Source organism: Diadema antillarum, unplaced genomic scaffold (genome assembly GCF_040938485.1).
Source record: "Diadema antillarum isolate AM-2024a unplaced genomic scaffold, OU_Dant_1.0 seq00001608_RagTag, whole genome shotgun sequence".
Taxonomy (NCBI): Eukaryota; Metazoa; Echinodermata; class Echinoidea; order Diadematoida; family Diadematidae; genus Diadema; species Diadema antillarum.
This window is the reverse complement of record NW_027272321.1, coordinates 285,001-306,097: the sequence shown is the minus strand read 5'-3', so window position 1 is coordinate 306,097 and position 21,097 is coordinate 285,001. Positions and strand designations below refer to the sequence as shown.

Genomic DNA, 21,097 nt, shown 5'->3' with positions numbered 1-21,097 from the left:
TGCAGTATCAGTTGATGCAGTAAAAAGCAAAATTGACATGCGCAATTATGGTGAGCAGTTGAAATGTTCCTGCAACTGATACAGGATTAAGTTAAGAACATTTCAGTACAATGTATATTAGACGCTGACCTAACATAACGAGACACAATACAAATAAAAACTTTAACGAGCTCTAGTCATCATCATTACAGATCCCTGTAAAAAAACGACATTTGCCAAATTACACGAAAAGATATATTTTCAGGTAACACTGAGGAAGTAGATTTAAAGAGATATAATAAGAAAATTGAAATAAAAAAAGAACGAAAGAGAGGAAATTAATGTGGCATTCATAGTAAAAAAAACCAAAAAAACTCCCCTACAGTAATAACAATAATAATAACTAAAATCATGGTACTACGGAAGTAACGAAGGAATAGGAAATGTGAGTTTTCAATATTGCAAAGTGAGATCATTAATTGTATTACTTGTGCACAAAGCAAAGACATTATTTACTTAAGCACTTTGACTCCGATTCAACAAATGCTTCCCAACATTCATCAAACTTTAATGCATTTTGCGACCATACAAATACTTACTTGTTAGCAAGGATTGACTGTTCCTGGGAAACTTCAATGAATGCTTCTCATGAAAATATGTTAATTATGTCAGTTTGTTTCCAGCCTAACATAACAATAGTGTATAAGACCATGGACCTAGGTCCATGATAAGACCTACCCGTATAACAATACAACAAAAGTAGAAACAGAGCAAAAACAGATCAGATTATTTGAAGCACTGTAGCACAAGAACAGGATCTAAATATGTTTTGTATAATGAATAAGGGGATTTACTTGTTTTACACATAGTTACTTCGACAAGACGACGTGTTAAGAATATTAGTTTTCACCCAAATTCTATCCTACTGTTCATAATGAATGGTAAGACGCCATCTGCGAACCAGAACGCGTCATGCTGACATTCACGGTTTCCGCTTCCGGGCCAGGTCAAGGTTTACACCGTACGTACAGTGTACACGGGATACTGTGTTATCTGTCATTTATCTGTGAATTTGTCTGAAATTTTACGAATTGTGAGACCACAGGCTTGATTGCTGAGTGATCTGAGGGATAAATGACAGCATGCAGAACGTGATAAATAACATGAAAGGCATAGGCCTTGGTGTGGCCGAGTTTTTAACACCTGTTTTGAAGGTGAGTGTCGCTATCTCCGATCAAAACAACAACCGTGCATGTAGGTTCTACGTGTGTAAGTTGACTTTCTTGGACCAAATCAATTACAAGTGGCCACCGAATGTGGGCGTGATTGCTCTGTATGTGAGGGTCTCGTATACCCTGCACGTTGTATGTAGCTGTGTTGACTCGCTCTGGCTTGACTCTAGAAGTACCAAGTAATGAGGGACTTTTATCTGGAAATTTCTTTGGGAATTTTATAAATTTGGGTAGATCCTGAGTAAACAGTTTAAGCTAAAAGTGACTCTAACAGTAAAATATTTTGTAATGTTGTGTGTTATAAAGCGTTAGACCGGTATACTGTTAGTAGCTAGTGAGTGTACAAAATGTAACCGTATGGCGTATGGCAAAACACCCTGTCCCTTCGTCCTCGGATGGGACATAAAAATATGGGGATCCTGTGTAATTTACCTGTGTGTGCACATGAGGAGAGAGAGTCATAACTGCAACTCATGCATGTTGAAGATCCTGCTTCATTCATTCATCCCAAAGAACAAAGAACAGGGTGCATAATATAATTATTATAACCCACCGTTAATGTACTTTCATGTGGACTAGAGTAGACCCACCACACATCTCACTGAACCGAATTTGCACCAAAATCACAAGATATTGAATAGATTATTTACTGTAGCTTATTTCCATTTACTTGTTTGAACTTGAACCAAATCTGTTGTCGGAAACATCAATGTTGACTGTGACTTTGAAATTGTCACTCAAAACGAACTCGTTCATGAGTTGCTCTTTGCAAGGGATTGCGGTGGCGTATGCTGCCCTTGCACAATCTAGCCAGGACAGAAGTAAGCCATCTAATACAAACAGGAACAACTCGACAGGGGAAGCAACAATTGCAGCAAGTTGAAAGAAGTTTTAAATTGAGAAATGCTTGTGTGTATGTGTTTCTGTCTGTCTGTCCAGATGTCTGTCTGACTGTGGTCTTGTACGAATAGGGACTGTGGTCTTGTACAATTTAAGAACTGTATTTCTCATCTGACTTCATTCAACTTGCCAAAGATCATTTCAAAACACATCGAACATTGATTTTTTACTTTCAGTTACTTGAAAGATTCCTCACATAATGGGGAAACTTCAGTTTCAGATTACAAGTGCAGGCTGGGTACCCTCCTGCAATTGCTCATGAAGAGTGAGTTGTTTTGAGCAATGACATGACAATTGTCAGTATACCAACTTTTTCTGTTGATTGATTTGGTTCAAATTTACTGGAGTATTTAGAAATACACTATTTAGTATATACATTCTCTGATTTTGGTGCAATTTTGGTATCAGGAATTTGAGATATCTACATGTACAATTGTAGATATGACATTGAGTGCCCTATAACCCATAGGCATAGCCTGGTAAAATATTGCTCCCCCCCCCCCCCCCCCCAAAGTAGGATACATACTGTAACATGTAAAAAAACTGGACCCCATTGAAGACCAGCCTGTGTTGCTGAAAATGCCAGGGCTATTCAGCCATATTGTCATATAGAAAATGAAAACAAACAACAAGTAATGCACACAATGTTATTATCTTGATTGAATTTTCCCTTTTCTTCTTCCAGTTAGTAAAGTTCAGGTTTCATGCTAGAAGATAAATGTGCTGTTTAAAATATGCGTACTGTAGGTACAATGAGTGTAGGTTGTTGGCCACTACACCGGGTTAGCACTCTGACAAGAAAAAAAAAATCTTGTTTGGGGGCATTGAATATTCTCGCAAAATTGCCGGAGGAATGGATTAAATGTTTACAAGCTGACACTAATAAGAGACAGAAAACATCATGCTTGTTTCTTTCTTGCCAACCATAATTTTTGTCCGTGGATGTGGAACTTTTCAAGATGCCTTCCCTATCCCTCTCACAAGTATCTATACACAAGTAGTACATGTACACGTACATTGTTAGTGTTTGGATTTGGATTTGGGTATTTGAATGTACTTTTATAACTTGGTTTCTATTGAAATACTGATTTTATGAGCAAGCTACCATAGGACTGACAGAGCTAAGTCCCCTTCTGAAGGAATAGGCATTGAGGGTAGGCCCTACTAACATATATTATATACCTCATTTCTAGAATCCTCTCATCTGATTGGTTAAAAGGGGAGTCATGAAAATAGCTGTGCCCCATTTTTGAGTTACTGTGACTGGGGCCCGGGCACAGTTAGTAAATAGGTTTGGAGACAGTCACGACCCCGTACACATAGATCGCTCATATGTACGCACCAATGATACGACCGCCGCGCATTCGATCAGCGTGCTGTAAAAGACACTAGCAGACTGGTTTGGAGACAGTCGCAACCCCGTATCACTAGTCCACTCACTCATGTACGTACCATACCAATGATACGACCGCCGCGCTGTCGATCAGCATTGATTACGAGTGCTGTAAAAGAGACTAGAATCTATATTTTCGGTATATAAAACAAATAATAACTGCTTGATATTCGGGGCACAGTTAAAATTATGTAGGCCCTCGGTGATGTGAAAACCATAACCATGCCCTCAGCTTCGCTTCGGGCATGGTTACGGTTTTCACATCACCTTGGGCCCATAATTTTAAATGTGCCCCTCATAGCAGTCATTATTTGTATACTGTAAAGCAAGATCTTTTTGCAGCATGAAATTTTTGCAAATTGGAGCCAACAGCGTTTTTCACAGCATGAAATTTTCACAAATTGCCACTGGCATTCAATGCATTCATAGTGTACATTTGTAGACTTTCATGTGCAGTTTGATTATCAAAAATTAAATTAAAATGCATGTTTTTATACGAACATTTCTGGTTTTACTGTAGTACCTTGCCTGAGGACACAACTGGTTGTAGCTAAGGGGACTTGAACCAGGGACCTCATGACTTAGAGTCTGCAGTCTTATCCACTGGGCTACAGCAACTCCAAAATGTTTTCTTCTGTGGTAGACAGTTTCTCTTAGGGCGGTAACTTAGGCACACTTTAACTTTAAAAGGAGACCTCCGGGGTGATTTTCAGACTTTTACATTTGAAAAACTATAGATTAGTTACACTGAGTACAGAGTTTCAGAATTTATAGTGATTGGGATGAGGAATGGGGAATGCTTTCAAAATTTGTAACAAATTGCAATGAACAAGGATGATGACAAGGCAGCCTCACTGTAAGAATGCACGAGTTGTGGCTCAAGGAAGCAGAACAAAAGATGATGGCATGCATCTAATTATACACAGGTGAACTCGCCAGCAAGCGGTATTGTAATGGAATTACACTGCTACATTTCTGAAATATGTGAGGCTCCTGTGTCATCAACACTGTTCAGTGTAATTTGTTTAAGATTTTTCATAGTATTGGTTCCTCTGCTCAAGGACCACAATAAATTCCACAATGGACCAGTCGATTTATGTGCTACATGATGTGAAATTATGAAAATCGTCTGGAATGCCCCTTCAAGAGCTCACCGTGCACTGCCAAGATAAAGTGAAAGTGTTTACCAAGTCTGCTTGGAAAGTCGAGTTGTGAATTATGCATCAGAAGCTCATGTTGTTTGAAAGGCATCAGTGAGTGTGTGAGAATTTAACCATCATCATCCCTGCATTCATGTTCTTTTCTCTACAGGGTGCAAAGGTCAAAGAGACCTGTATCTTTCATGCACAAAAGGTTTATTGCTCTTTATGATATTTTGGTTTTGTTTTATTGATGCCTCCTAGAGTTTGATCATTGATCCATGAGTTTCAAGTGAGCCACAAGCACATACATACATGAATGATGAGAGAACTGTATACATTTGTTTTGAAAGAAAAAAAAAATCCAACCAAACAACAATTCTCTGTCAGACAAATTGGGTTACAGTTGTGAGACCAGTAAAATTTGTTGCTCGGCTGTGATATGGCAAAAGGAAGTATCTTTGTGAAAGCACATGTGAAGATTATCAAGTTTGAAAGTTTAGGTAATTCAGTCTATGATTGCATTTAAAGTGTTGCAATTAATAATCAGTACGAAATAGGACCCTTATAAAAAAAGGTAAAAAAGAAATCAATGTCTATGGATTCATTTCAATAAATTTGTCGCTAAGTTATTAAAGAGTCTTTTATGGAATAACTCAAATTGTTTCTATGAATGGAATTTGTATTGTGTAATATTATTATGTAGATTGACAGTAAAAGAAAGAAAAAAAAAGGAAATATAGCTGGAGGTATAGACTCACAGGAAGAGAAAGTGAAAAAGGAAATGAGAAATTTAGGAAGAAAGGAAGAAAGTGAAGGATGTTGTCACCACTTTCTATTGTTGGTATTCACTTCATTCATTTGGAAGTGATACATAATGGGACGTTGGTGATATGGAAAGTAGTCTGAACTCTTTTCTAAAAAAAAAAGTAATGAAATGCACACTGCATACAGTAATAACCAAATCTCTTGAATATTTACAGAATGTAGATATTGTAGTCCTATCGTAGTCTTACTCTTTTATGACATAGGCCGATGTATAAAAATAGAATATATTGACCACTTGACAGCATCATAAAAACGACAGCTGTATACACTTACAGTAACAGTTACCACTCTTACAATTGTAGATACTCAAACTTTAGTTTCTAGACCTAACTGCTGTACTGCGCACAGCCAGCCACAACAAGCGTTTGTCTCAAGGGTCCTTACCGACAAACCGTTCATGATTAAAATCCATTTGTATTCTTCAAGTAGATCAGTTGATCGGTAAGAACTCGGTCAACAGTATTAACAACAGTATTAAATTACTCTGATCTACTGTAGAATCTGCATACTGTGTTTTAATGTTGATAGTTTACATACTAGTCTGTGAAACAACTGAAAACTGTATCAGCGTGTGTTGCATACTGATGTGCACAAACATTTAGCTGCATGCAGAGTGCTGTTATTCATTGTTAGTGTCTCTTACATAGAGTAAAATTCTCAAATGTTGTTATTCTTTAAATGCTAATAACATGTCTCCACAAAGGAGCTCAAAATGATAAATGTCTCATTAGGGAAGCTCATATGGCAGAATAAAGGCTATACAATGTATGATTATGAAACACTATCCAAGCTTTTCCCCTCGTGATTAAACTTTTCAAGAGACATGTGTACCAACTCAAGAAGAAGATTGCTATTAGTTACAGCATACCCTTATTTATCATCAAATGTCTTCTGGTCCTTCCCTCCTCCCTCCCCAGGAATCAAAGTTCAAAGAGACCGGTGTTCTTACACCAGAAGAGTTTGTCGCCGCCGGCGACCATCTGGTCCACAGCTGCCCGACGTGGTCGTGGAGTGCTGGTGATCCGGGCAAGAAGAAACCCTACCTTCCTGAGGAGAAACAATTTTTACTCACAAGGAATGGTGTGTATACCTATTGAATCAATTGCTCCTTTTGCTTTCATTGCACCGTCTACCCCTCCCCATCCCCCTCCCCCCTCTCCCTACCCCTCCCCCCTTCCCAATCCTTCAGAAACTGTCCATCAGTTTAACATTCCACACTGTCAGACTTTTGTAGAGAAAGGTTGTTTGTTTGTTTGTTTCATTTCCATCTGAGGAGATGACTGGATAGCTCATATTCAACTGCAATAGCTGGTCTTCCATGGGGTCCAATTGGATGTTAGGCGGGACAAATTCGAGTAAAAAAAAAACACAACAAAAGACAATAATTTGGTAACCCTTTCCAGGGCGACCAGCCCTGACTGCCCATCTCAGTACCCTTTTAACCCCAATGCCTCATCACAGGGCCTCCATATAACAATGGAGGTAGAAAAGACCTCCATGATACAACCCCTCAACTGCCATCTTCAGGGCTTGCAGACCCAATGACCCTTGTAAGGTTCACATGACACAGAGTGAAAATTTGTTTCGATTTTAGTGTCCTTAATGCATTAATCCAACTTAGCTAGTTCTCACATGATTAAAAAATGAAAGGTAAAAATACTGGTATAACCATGTGACCCACATATATGCACAGAAATCAGTAAAATAAAAGTGAAAGGGGGGCACAAAGCAAATTACATTTCTTGGTTGAAAAATAAACATGTGATATCCAGAAAGTGCTTGGGTTTTGGAAACAGTGGCCAAGAAATATTTGTTGTTTTTTGGCATATGTAGCTGACTTACAATTATATATTATCATGGTACACATGAAATCATATCGGACTGTGAAAATATCTATTACAATGTCTGCGGTATCAAACCTGTCTACAACAGCCACCTGTTCATAATGACTCACATTTTGTGTTTCCCTCGTGCAGTAATTGAGGTGTGACTGTATTTGAGCATTGCAGTAAAACTGACATGTTTTCCTCCTTTCCCCGATCTGTTACAGTCCCCTGCACCAAGCGATGCAAGCAGATGGAATACCAGGAGGAGAATGAGGCTATCATCGAGGAGAATGATGAGGATGGAGGATGGGTAGACACACACCACAATGCAGGTAGGGGCGGATCCAGGAATTCCGTAAAGGGGGGGGGGGGGGGCAAAAATATTTCTGGTGCCACTTCCCAGTATCATCAGCTGACAAGCACACACAAAAAAGAAGCCTTCAGCACAATTTTCTGGTGCCAATACAATCGAAAATTAAAGGTGGGCGCAAACGCCCCCTTTCATTTTCTTTTCTTTTTATGCCTCCGCCACGAAGTGATGCGGGAGGCATTATGTTTTCGGGTTGTCCGTCCGTCCGTCCTTCTGTCCGTCCGTCCTTACCATCCGTCCGTCCTTCCGTAATGAATTTTGTGGATAGCGTAAGTAAAAAACCTTTTGAGGTACCCTAATGAAACTTGACATGTATGTGTATTAGGGGGTGAAGTTGTGCCTATCAACTTTTTGGTGCACATGCTCAAGGTCAAAGGTCAAAAGGTCAAGGTCAAATACGTTAAATTTCACTATTTCCACCATATCTATGCAATGCTTGAAGATATTTTCTTGAAACTTAGTGTATACATGTATTACGCAATTAAGATTCTCTGGTGAAAGTTTGGGGTCATGAGGTCAAAGGTCAAAGGTCAAAAGGTCAAGTAAAAACATTAAAAACTTCACATTTTTCTCCGTACCTTGGAAATTGCTTAAGGTATCTTTATGGAACATAGTATATATATATATATATATATATACATGTTCTGACTGGCATCTAGAGAATTTAGGGTTCATGGGGTCAAAGGTCAGGGGTTAAAGGTCAAGGGCAACACTTCAAAATTTTACTATTTCCCTTATATTTATGCAATGCCAACAGGATTATTTTTCTTTTACACTTGGTGTATGCATGTATAACCTAATAGAGATTCTCTGGAAAGTTTCTTTTTTTTTCTTTTTTTTTGCCTCATAGGTCAAAAGGTCAAAGATCAAGTGAAAGTGCTGAACTAACTTTTTCCTCCATATCTCGGAAGTGGCTCAAGTTATCTTGAAACTTACTACATATTTATGCATGTTCTGCCTGACAGTGATTATCTTATGAATTTTAGGGTCAAAGGCCAGATGAAAATGGTAACAATTTACTATTCAATACAGAAATTGCACTTTTTCTCCATACCTTGAAAATTACTCAATGCATAAACATATGAATGGGTCAAAGTCAAGTTAAAGTCCTTAAATCCCCAAATACATGCTCTCCGATTCATCCAATTAAAGCTAGGTCAAGGAAGGTGAACATTCAACACATTTGTGACAAACTTGTCATTTTAATATTTTGCCAGTTTTGTGAAAATATAATCACACATTGTCCACATGTACTATAGACCTATTAGGAGAATCATGCATTATGGCGGAGGCATACCAGTCGCCATAGCGACATTTCTAGTTATTTCTTATGTTTTAAGAGAAATTAAAGGGGTAGCCCCCCCCCCTCCCCCCATCCACCACTGTCATGCATGTTGAGCAGAGAGAAATACAGATGAAAGAGAAATCTACAGTGCAAGTGAGATGACAAGGGGAGAATGTTCAAGATGTCATGCCAAGACAAGTTTAGCGTGCTCATTTTGCAGCATCAAAAAAATTTCAATGAATTAAACAACAGCAGGGATCATAGACAGGAGAAAACCAGCCAAGAGTGTTGAAAACTGACCAAAATGTTAAGAAAAGTTATCCCACAGGAGTTGAAAGCGTGATTTATATATTTATGAGAAGAAGTGACCACTAAGAGAAGAGCCTTTTGGTATCCAGTAGAAGATGTTCTTTGTAGATATCAAGTGCTTTCATTATTAGAAAATTAAATGGATGGGAGTGGAAATGGGATCTTTGGAAGTATTTGAGTGATATCAGATAATAGAACATGAAAGCCAGTTAGATATGAGTAAGTTCATCAAAAATGCATTCATGGGCACCATTGAGAACTGTTGGGGTTATGTGTTTGACATTTATGAGGTGCTAGTGATATATTGTATTTGTCTAGTGCTGAACTGCCCCCAAGTTTTATGTTTTCTGAACCACTTCAAGGATACCCATTCTAAAGTACAGAATTTACTCATTCATAAGTGGCTTTGTTTCATGTCTGGGGTTGAAATGTTTTATGAAAAGCCTGTGGTTTCTAGACTTTATTAGATGAGAATACATGATGTTTGGTTTCGAGTAATCATTCGCACGCCATGTTTTGCTTTCTGTCCAGATGCAAATAGTGCGGCGGACAAACCGACAGAAATGACCCTCGAACCCAAGGCGGAAATCTCGGCCGGGGGAGGTGACGACGACGATGAGGAGGATGACGACGAAGAGGCTGAAGACATGGAAGGTATTTAACCCTTTCTGTACCAGGGACTATTTGCAGTGTGTACAATGCTATCTGGTTTTCTGTGTTGATATGCACTCACTACACACAAACAGCTAAGAGCTGCGTAAGCTTTTTTTTTTTTTTTCTCGCTAGAAATAATGAAGTGGCATAGAGGTCAGCAAATATCACAACAGGCAAATACTGTGAAAGTAGATATTTTCGCGGGACTGATTTTTTTCGCGCTTGGCCGGGCAAGAAGAGTTTCGCGTGTTTTTAATTCTGCTGAATCAAGACATAAGCTACTGGAACATATGGCAAGCAAAAATGTTCGCGTGCTTTTATTTTTGTGCTAGTTTCTGGTTGCACGAAATGCGCGAAAATTTCGACACTGCGAAAATTTCCACTTTTACAGTATACTTTGCCCACACAGGAACCTTTTTTTTTGTGGAATAAAGTTACATCTGCAAATGTTATCATGTTTCATTGCATTGATGACCCGATGATATGCTTTGGGACAGTCTGGGGTAATTGTTGTTTTAGTATATTGGTGTAGTGATGGACATGGCAGCAAATGAAGGGTTTGATGACAAAATGTGTTAAGCACCATTTTTAAACATTTTAAAGTAAGTCCACCATCAGATAGAGCAAAATAAAACCTTTCCACTGATACGTGTTGCACAAAAAGGAATATGTGTTATGAATAAGAATGATCTCATATTTTCTTATTATTTTCCTTGTTTTGTTTTGGCAGGTTCAATCACAAATATCTCATTTTGACAAGGATGGAGTTAACTCTTTTTTGCAATGAAACTCTTCAAATAATGAAACAGAAACTTCCTTGATTGACATTTTCTGTTAGTTTAGATTTGCATAATACTCTGTAAGAATGTTGGTCTGAGGGCAGTGAAGCATGTTTTATATTCCATGATTGTTGGTTGTCTTCCTACCTCTAATTAAAGTGCTTCTTTTGAACTGATGATTACACTCAGTCTCCTTTCTTTCTTTAATGCATAGTGTACGCTAGGGATACTAATATTTAGCAGATTTGATTGCCTAATACCGTAAAACCAGATTTGTGTGTGTGTGTGTGTGCATAAAACTTTTGAAAATTTCATGAACCAAGATTTGCGATGGTGTTTCTTTCTCTACACAATGCATTGATTGCCAGTATCGATTCACAGGAATTTCATGTTGTGTAAAGGCCCTCTGCTCCTATTCACAAAAAGTTTCATGTCATGAATGTTTCTGGTTTTACAGTAAGTTTATCTAGAACCCCACCCCCCGCCCCTTCCAATTGTGCACTAGTGTAGCAGAACACTGAGTGAAGTTGCACATTATTGTTGAGTGTAGTGTATAGCCTTGTAAGATTTTTTTTTACCCCTCCTAGACTTATCTCTTTGTTTCTACCAATATCCTTTCATCCATTTCAGCATATCAGGAGAGTGGAATGCTTGAAGCAGAGGATACTGTGAGTGAAATTCTCCTTTTGTAAATTTATCTATGGCAGCCGCTGTTATTGTGTAATCAAACCCATTCCACATACAGATGTACATACAGTATAATTGACACGAGTGATCCACAACTGTATCAGTCAGTCTTAAATTGTTGTGGATGCAAAAAAAAAAAAAAAAAAAAAAAATTAAAGACCCCACAGCATAGGGATACTGTGGAGTGGAAAGGATGCCCAGGCTCGGATATATTTGAGATATCTCGTTACATATTGTGTACAGCTTTATCACTGATGTCTGTGTAAGTACACACACATCGGAAGAATCTTGACTGGAGTCGACCATTCCCAATGAGCGTACGCTTTGACGCACATATTCGCTGAACAGTGCTATTTGTGGTTTTCCAATGTACCCTGGTGGGCAGTGGATGAATCAGGCGAACTACGAATCCCCACACTACCAGGGTTTAGATATTTTGTTATCCTTTGTTATGGTTGTGAATATCATCTGGATGAACTGAATCTTATGAAGAGCATATAAATTCAAAGTTGTGTACTAATATGCATCTGTATAATGTCATTTTGGCTCAACTAAATTTGAAGCATTTGTGTTTTTTTTTCTGGTGACACCCATTTCAAACTTTCAGGTAGTTTGGCCAAATGACTGTTAAATACTTAAAGCATTACTACTATTGCTCTCTCTGCTGAATTTCTTGCAGTATAACAGATTGGGAATGATGTGTACTCAATCAAATTTCAACATAATTAAATTGTGATAGGACTTACGGTGTTTTTATCTAGCTTTGACATTTTCATTGCAACGGTAAGAGACGGAAATTATGTTTTCTCTATTCAGAGTCCATTTTGATATTTTAGCTGATAAAATTTCATTTAAATTTTCTTTTTCTCTAACTTTTTGCAGATTTAATACATTTGAATAGTTCATTTAATCAATGTAGAATATGCAGTAAAGTTCAGAGCTGCCAATTCGGTGTAAACAAGGTGTAACTATCTGTAGCAAAAATGACTGCTGGACTTGGTGGTTTCATTGAATTCAAGAGCTCAAGTCAAACGGCTTTTCATCTTGAAATGTCTATTCCAACCACTGACTGGCTCAGTGCAGTTTCTTTAGACTTCAATGTTGTGTCACCTGAAATTGATGATGGTGGTTCTGAAGTAGACAGTGAGTGAGTGAGTGTGCGGTTGTGCAAAAGATGCAAAGCAGTCAGTCCAATACGAACAAAGAGGTGACCCCATGACGTCTTTTCTTTTTGCAGGCAACGTTAGATACCAGCAAGCTACCCGGGGCTGGATCCGATGTGGCTGGAGCAGGAGGGGAAATCGTGCAGACCAGAACGTACGACCTGAACATCACGTACGACAAATACTACCAGACGCCAAGACTATGGCTGTATGGGTATGACGAGGTGAGAAATAACGAGTTATTGGCGCGAGATCAGATCAGGTGTTAGTTTCAGTGTGAAACTGGTCACATTGGTACAAGTTAATGACGCTTTGTATCAGTACGAGACTGGTCATTTTTGACATGTGAACAGCCCCCTGCTGTGGCAGGGAGGAAAATGATAATGACAAATAGATTGTTGTAGGATTGACTTTGTTGTGAATTTCAAACCAAATGTGTTTTTCAGTGTCATGAAGGATTAGATAATATATAAGTTTTCATGCAGAGGTTATGCCTGGCCTGTAGCTAATCTTTCTGCAGAAGATGCAGATAGATAGGTAGGTAGATAGATAGATAGATAGATAGATAGATAGATAGATAGATAGATAGATAGATAGAGCAAATAAGAGAGAAAGACAGATATATAAGCAAGATTGCGTCTATCAGACCAAGACCCCGTTTACAGTGCAAGGCTCGGCCGCGGCTTGGCCGCGGCCGTCCCCAGCCCCGCTTCAGTGTAAACGCGCAAAAGGCCAATTGTGAGGCCAAAATTGGCCTCGCATTTGGCCTCGCTCTGGAGGTGGTCTCGGCCGCGGCTTGGCCGCGACCGAGCCCGGCCTTTTCTTGGTGTAAACGCAAACTGGGCCAAATGCGCGGCCAATTGCGCGGCCAATTTTAGTCTGGCTTCCAAACCCTTTGCCTGTATCTTTCGCTATTCAGGATATTAACCCCCTCAACTTCGAAAACTAGTATAGTTTAAGGTGGTTTTGTCCTGCAAAGGATTTTTTCCTTCGGCAAAGGCCTTTGCCCAGCCTCGCACTGTAAACGGGGTCCAAGTCTATAATGTATTTATATTCTATGCATGCTTAGTTCACAAATTTTTTTTTTAATTTTGAAAATAAACAAATAAGTGTAAGTAAATAAATAAACAACCAACCAACCAAACAAACAAACAAACAAACAAACAAGCAAGCAAGCAAGCGAATGAATGAATGAATGAATGAATGAATGGATAGATAAATAAATAGATAAATAAATAAATAAATAAATAAATAAATAAATAAATAAATAAATAAATAAATAAATAAATAAATAAATAAATAAATAAATAAATAAATAAATAAATAAATAAATAAATGAATAATTAAATAAATAAATAAATAAATAAATAAATAAATAAATAAATGAATAAATAAATAAATAAATGAATAAATAAATAAATAAATAAATAAATAAATAAATGAACAAGCACAAAGCTTGCTGGAGGCTTGCCTTACCTAGCAACCACTGATGAATGCTGAGTGAATTCCTGCCTAAGGAACTTGATAATATGGAGCAGGTGAATAAAATAATTTGTTATTAGGCTGTAGAAAGAGAAGCATCCATGAAATTTAGTATGTAGCAGAAACTGTCTATTGGGATTGTCATTTTTCTGTGCAGCATCGAAAACCGCTGACCGTGGAGCAGATGTATGAGGACATTAGTCAAGACCACGTCAAGAAGACCGTCACGATGGAGTCCCACCCAAATCTACCGCAGACTATGTGTTCGGTGCATCCGTGCAGGTAAGAATAACAGGGTCACAGAGCCTACATTCAAGAAAAGAAGGTTGATACTTCTTTTTCAAGCTCTCTTTTTCACTATTGTCACATCCACCCACTACGTAGCTAACAGTAAGAGGTCATAGGTCGAGCATAGCAGAGTGCACTTGAAAGTACTCAAGTTCATAACCTATTAGCAATATAAGGTCATAGGTCAAGTGAAGAACTTAATTGTAAAATCCAAACTTTTCCTCACCCGCCACAGTATATGACCTTTCTGTGTACTCTGAACTAGATTTAAATTATCATGTCCATCTACATCCTCCAGGCAAAGTGTTGTGTGGTAACTCCACCCTAATAATAACGAGCTTGCGCTTGAGTTGGTACCATCATATTTTTTTTAGCATTTTTACTTCGATTTAAACTTTGATATATTGACTATGTGTTCTACATTAGGAATATTTCATTGTACATTCTAGCTACGTAGATGTCGTGCATCATTTCATTTTGCTACATTTCATGCATTTTTTCATTGAGAAATGCGAAATGGATTTCAATTGAAATTGAAATTCTAATGATACGCAATCACGAAGCTATCATCCCACACCCTAAAGTCACCTCCGGCCAAGAACTCATGTCACACTGTTACTCTGAGTTGGCCCATGGATGGCTACCAATGACTGTCCTCCATCGATAGGCCTACATTTTCTATCTCTTTCCCTTCCTCTGTCATTGTAGACTCGACTCTCAGCATTTTCCCTCTTTGATGTATTGCACACATAATCACACATTATCGTCAGATCTAGAGTTTCAAAGTACTCAGTAATATGTATATATTTCTTCTTTTTTTGTAACCATCAGGTCAAAGGTAGAAAGCCCCTTGGTTTTGTTTTTGTGACTTGTCATCCTACCAGCAAGAAAAAAAATTAATAATGGTGTGGCAAGTTCACTTGTATTCATATCCCCTGCTAGCCATACAAAGTCACAGGTGTAAAAATTTAGAATGCACTTAAAGTTACTGGAGTTCACTCCTACCAGCAACTTGAAGTAAGTGTCAAGTTTGCAGTCAATGCAGAGTAAAATAGAGTTCAAAAAGTTTCATGTTTCAGACCAGCTTGTGACGTGGAAACTGGACAACAGCAGCAGTAGATTTGAATTTTGTGTAGCATAAATTCCCAAGTAGTTGCAATAAAATTTGTATGACAATTGGTTCAGTGCCTCAAAGGGGAAGTCCAGACGATTCTCATAATTTCACATCATGTAGTGCATAAATCGACAGCTCCATGTTTAGATTTGTGGAATTTATTCTGGTCTGTGAGCGGAGAAGCAGATACTATGAAAAACCTAAAATAATTTACACTTATCAACAAGGATGATAACATAGGAGGCTCACATATTCCAGCAGTGTAGCAATGTAGTTCCATTACAATATCACTTCTTTAACAAGTTTGCCTGTGTAGAATTTATGCATGGTTTCTTCTTTTGTTCTGCTTCCTTGAGCCCCCACTCATGCATTCTTTTGGTGAAGCTGCCGTGCATGTCATCATCTTTGTTCATTGTGATATATTATACATCCTTGTAAACATTCTTATTCCTCATACGTAGCGCTATAGATTCTGAAACTCTGTACCCAGTATAACCAATTGATAGTTATTCAAATGTGAAAGTCTAAAAATAATGAGGAGGTTTCCTTGTTGATGATTCTTTCTTAATTGGACCCTTTATCACCTGAATTGCTTGTAGCTGCCTGTCAAGTATCACTGAGCCAGAAAGGCTGGGTGCTTGTTGGTCATTTGATGTTCGTCATTGGCAATTATAGTGAGAGACAGATGAGGCTGATGTGGGGTGTGTATGTCTGTTTGTCTGTTTCATTTCCATCTGAGAAGGTAGTGGGATAGCCTGTTTTCAGCTGCGATAGCTGGTCTTCCATGGGGTCCAGTTGGATGTAAGGCGGGACCACTTCACGGGGTTCAACACCCTGCTCTTTGCGATGAATAAATGAAGTGGGATCTTTTACGTCCATGAGTTGTGACTCTCTCATACACGGGACCTCCATTTTATGTCCTGTCCGAGGGACAGATTGTTTTACCTCTTGAGAGGGGGTGGTATGATTACGCGCAACGTTGCTCAGTGGGACCTGGGAATTGAACCGGGGTCTTTTGGATTGTGAGGTAGACGTGCTACTGACTGAGCTAACTCACCGCCATGATGTCATGCCACGATAGAGAGAAGTTTCTTGAGAATCAAACTCTGGACCCCCTTCTTGGGCTAATGTTTAATACAAATCCTCCATGTTCAACCTGAGGTAGAATTTCTAAGACCCATCAGCATGGAGAGTGAAGGGTGACCCGATCAATCTTAATTTGCTGCCTTCCAGGGTACATTCGAAATACATGACTAGTGCAGGCCTATTACCCATCAGCGAATTTGTGCATCGAAGCAAACACTGATCGGTAAAGGTTGACTTCATTTGAGTTTCTTTGACAACATGTGTCCTTACATAAAAATCAGTAATAAGTCTGTGCACAACTCATCACAGGGTTTGTTGAATATATCCGAGTCTGGCCAGCCTTCCAATTGCATGGTATCCCAAAGCTACTAGGTTTTTTATAGATCAAGATAGTTAACTGACTGCAGGATGACACTTTATGTTAGCAAAAAGGCTTCTTTCGCTCATTCATCAATCTCATGTGGGTTAGATGGCAGTATATAACACCTAATTAGATCCTTGTCACATGACTGGTTGTTTGATATTGATAATTTGTCCCATCTTACTATTACATCACCATTCATGCAATTGCGGCTCCACTTACTGTGCAATCTTGGATCCATGTGATATGCTCTGTTTGTGCGCTTGCTGAGAGCCCAGCACACTAGGTACTGTATGTAAAACACTGGCATTTGCAGTGTGCATGTGATCAAGCATATTGACGTATAGCGCTCGCTTATGGCGCCCAGCACTCACGTGATCTCATATCTCGCACATTCTTTCTTGTTTCTGAATTCATAACTCATCAAATGACAAGATCTATTTTAGGTGTTACATAAAACAAATGTTTTTCATTTGTGCATAATGGACAGAATGTTTCATTCCGTGGAAGATGCAAGAACTGATCCATTCAACTCGGCTGCACCTCGTTGACTGAATCATTTCATCTTTCACCCTATGAAATATTTTGTCCATTACACTCGTAAACATCCAGTATTTGTATAATGATGATCATATTACTTTCTCTGTCTGTATTCCAGGCATGCTGATGTCATGAAGAAGATTATCCATACTGTGGCTGACGGAGGAGGAGACCTCGGCGTTCACCTGTATCCTTTTCAGAGCTGAAAAACTTACTTTATAAGCCACATATTTAGCGAGTCTAAATTTTCGCGAATCGGGAATTCCTGACGATTTCGCGAGTGGGTAAATTCGCAATCGTGGAGTACTGAACTGAACAGAGAAATGTGCATACCAATACGTCACGTTCATTTTGAAATCAGAGTCAATTTTTTGTGGGTCTTTAATTTCGTGAATAGCACCCGACTCGTGAAATTCGCGAAAATAAAAAACTCGTGAAATATTTGGCGTATATACAGTACATCTAGGACGAGATGTAGAGTAATATATCGAAGTGTTTATCTTATAAAGATTTATTCGTCTATATCATTATCTGGTTTTATGTATGTATATTAGAATGCAGGTTTTGTCGCAGACTTGTTAAAGTGCTCAATGCCATATACCTGAGCAATTTATTGCATGTACCGTTGGAGCACAGGGACCGCTATCCCCGGTTTCAGGCCCTTCTTTGGACTGCCTGACGATCGCTCCAATCCAATTACGAAGGATATGAAACCGACGGTAGCAGTTCTCGTGCTCCTGATGTAAAGGTATATGCAATAAATATCTTTACGTCTGCTTGTATGTATGCATGCATGTGTGTTTGCATGTTTTGACTTAGATTGGTTCATACATAGATTGAGAGAGAGAGAAAAAAAAAACAAAACAAATGGAGATAGCACCTTTCCTCTGTGTTATGCTCAAAGAACATACCAAATATTTTTCTTTCAGAAGCACTAACCTTGTGTTCAAAAGGCTTGTGACGATGATCCAACATTGGAAGTTTATATTGTTAAAAAAAACATGCAAATTTGACCCTAAATTTTGAGAGTGTAATTTTTCTGTCATGCCAATGCCCAGGCAGTCATTTATTGCTATTTCCTCAAAAAGTCTTCGGAAAGTGAAAATTTTTAAGCAGGGAGGTGGAAAAGAGATTGTCCACCTCCCTGGTTTGATCAAAGTAAATGCGTAAGTAGAACCCTAGGAACTTAGCTATTCAAGAGGAGATTAGTCATGACTGGCTTTTGAGCAAGATGAATTGGTTTCTATTTAAGCACAGGATCTATTAATGAATATACAACATTAGTTATACATTCAGACATATGATCAGATGTATCTGATGTACCCTTAGCCAACAGTTTGTATGAAGATATTCCTATGATTTTCATTCAATCATTAATGTTCATGTCAAAAGGCGTTAAAGGGATCGTATATTTTTGTCGAGACCTAAGTTTAGGTTTCTAACATTTTTTTTTTTGATAATGAGAAATAAGAATAAGCATGTAATTCAAAGAGGCATTCAATGTTTATTTGATGAAAATTGGCTTTGAAATGGCTGAGATATCCAAAACAGAGTAATCCTAATAAAAGGTGGGACCCACCTTTTATAAGAATCGCTTTGTTTTACTTTGTTTTTGGATGTCTCGGCCATTCCAAAAACAGATTTTCATCTAATAAAATTTGAATTCCTCTTAATAGAATGATATGCTCTGTATTATTTCATAAGTGGTTTCTGGGTATCTTGCAAAAAGTTAAAAGCCCAATCCTCATCTCCACCAATACTATACCATCCCTATTAAGGGCATAATCATGTTTTGTTTAGATAAATGATCAAAGGTGAAGAAAGACACAAGAGATGCTTTCCTTGACACTAACCGTCTCGCAGCTATCTCTTAATTTTCCTCAAGTTTGTACAAGCCGTGATACCGACGATAGAATACGACTACACCAGGCACTTCACGATGTCAAAGGTCGGCGGCCCGATGTGATGGCCGAGACGCTCCGCCCCTTTCCCCTGCCCCCTCTTCCTCAGCCACTGCGCAGCTATACAGAGGGAGTAGCAACGGTAACCATGGCAGCCAATTTAAACATCCGTAACAGCGTTAGGAAAGTGAGGACATAGAACTTCACTCTTGTTTAAAAAAAAAAAAGAGAGAAAAACTTATCAGTGGTTCAATAATTTGTTGTCAACATGGTGTGACTGTGTGCAGCGCCTGCTGAAAAATGTGGCCACGCCCCATTCTGGCGTACTTCGACTGTGTCCTGATCATTCCACAGTAATATACTCGTATATCGCTGGTCATTGCTGGATGGTATTGCTCGTGTGTTACTCTGCATTTCTTGGGGGCTGTAAAGCCCTAGAGCTGGATCTTATAGTGGTGCCATAATTAACATGTTTGTAATGTCTGATGCAGCTATTCTGAAATGTTATGCAAAAAAAGGAAAAAAAGACAAAAGATGTTCAAAATAGTTGACCTTGTATGAGCATATATATATATTATATAGGTATAAAATATCTTGAATGGGCAAATGTACAGCAGTGATGTAGAAAAATACGAAAAATAACACAAACAAACTAGGAACCAGGTGTGCGTGTGTGCAATGTCTGCATAAGTACAAATACAGTAGTTGAAACTGCTCCGTTTTCGGCACCATATAACGATCTACATGTAGATGTAAGTGTAAAATTGTATGGAATTTGTCTGCAGGTGTGTGCATCTTATACCTTGTATGACAGTGATTACTTCCTTTTGATGAGCAGTGCAGCCTTTCAAGATTAGAGAATAAATCCCCCCATTTAAAAAAAAAGGAACAAGCCCATACTCCCTACTGCCTGAAGCAAAACCAATATGCCCCCGTTTGGCATTCCTACATTATCAGTGTGAAGGAGTGTAATGTGGCTACACTTATAGTTCAAAGTCTGTTTGCTGTGGGATTTAAATTTGAAATTTAAAATTGTCAAAGTTTGGATAACTCGAGAGATAGCAAAATCCACTGACATTAGCATTTTGCCTTTTGGAACATCAGCCACAATGTATTTCAGAATCTGGAATTCTTACTTTGCACAAAAAGAGTTTGTAGAAATGGGGGGGGGGGGAGCAGAGGGGGTGTAGGGGGGAGGGGGCAGAGGAGTGAGAGTGTACTCGTTCTTTGAGGCATCAATTACCAGATTTTCTTCCAGTGTCATGACAGGTTGGATTCGTACCAGATGAACCAACACCAAGAGCCGTATTTTGACAGTGCCCTCTAGGTTTGGAGAGTGGGGTAGGGATGGAAGGGGGCGGGGCGATGGGGATGTTGGGCAGTGGAAGGATAGCTCCCTCTGATTTCCCTTTGATGTAATTTAATTCGATGATGGATTGTTTTGGACATCTCCCAAAAGAACTGAGAAGGAAGAATGGGGATTTTCTTCTTCCCTGCTACTCCTTCCATCTCAGTACATATTAACAAGTAACCTAATCATTCATTCTAGTGTATGGCTGTTTTCTTTTATTCTTCTTCCCTATTATGTACACTGTACCTTCATGCCTTTCAAATCAAATGCAATGTGTCAGTCAGTTGAAAATAGTGCTGTAGCCTATACTTATCTTGTACCGCTGATAGGTGTAAATTATGCTGATATCAAGAGTCTTTGCTGTTCATGCACTGTATATCACCCATATTCTTGATGTTGGGTTCAGGTGAGTGGACAGGTGGTGCCTGTT

At 38.7% G+C, this 21,097-nt stretch overlaps 1 protein-coding gene across 1 annotated transcript; it reads left to right on the top strand.

The window, feature by feature from the left end:
• Window positions 1-1,015: 1,015 nt before the first annotated feature.
• Window positions 1,016-20,458, top strand: LOC139711083 (ubiquitin-like-conjugating enzyme ATG3). Its single transcript, XM_071623001.1, has 9 exons — window positions 1,016-1,193; window positions 6,389-6,551; window positions 7,522-7,629; window positions 9,793-9,915; window positions 11,325-11,362; window positions 12,619-12,768; window positions 14,184-14,308; window positions 17,534-17,602; window positions 19,279-20,458. Exons 1-9 carry the CDS (start codon window positions 1,122-1,124, stop codon window positions 19,379-19,381), a joined length of 951 nt encoding a protein of 316 aa, XP_071479102.1. The 5' UTR covers window positions 1,016-1,121; the 3' UTR covers window positions 19,382-20,458.
• The last annotated feature ends 639 nt before the right edge of the window (window positions 20,459-21,097 follow it).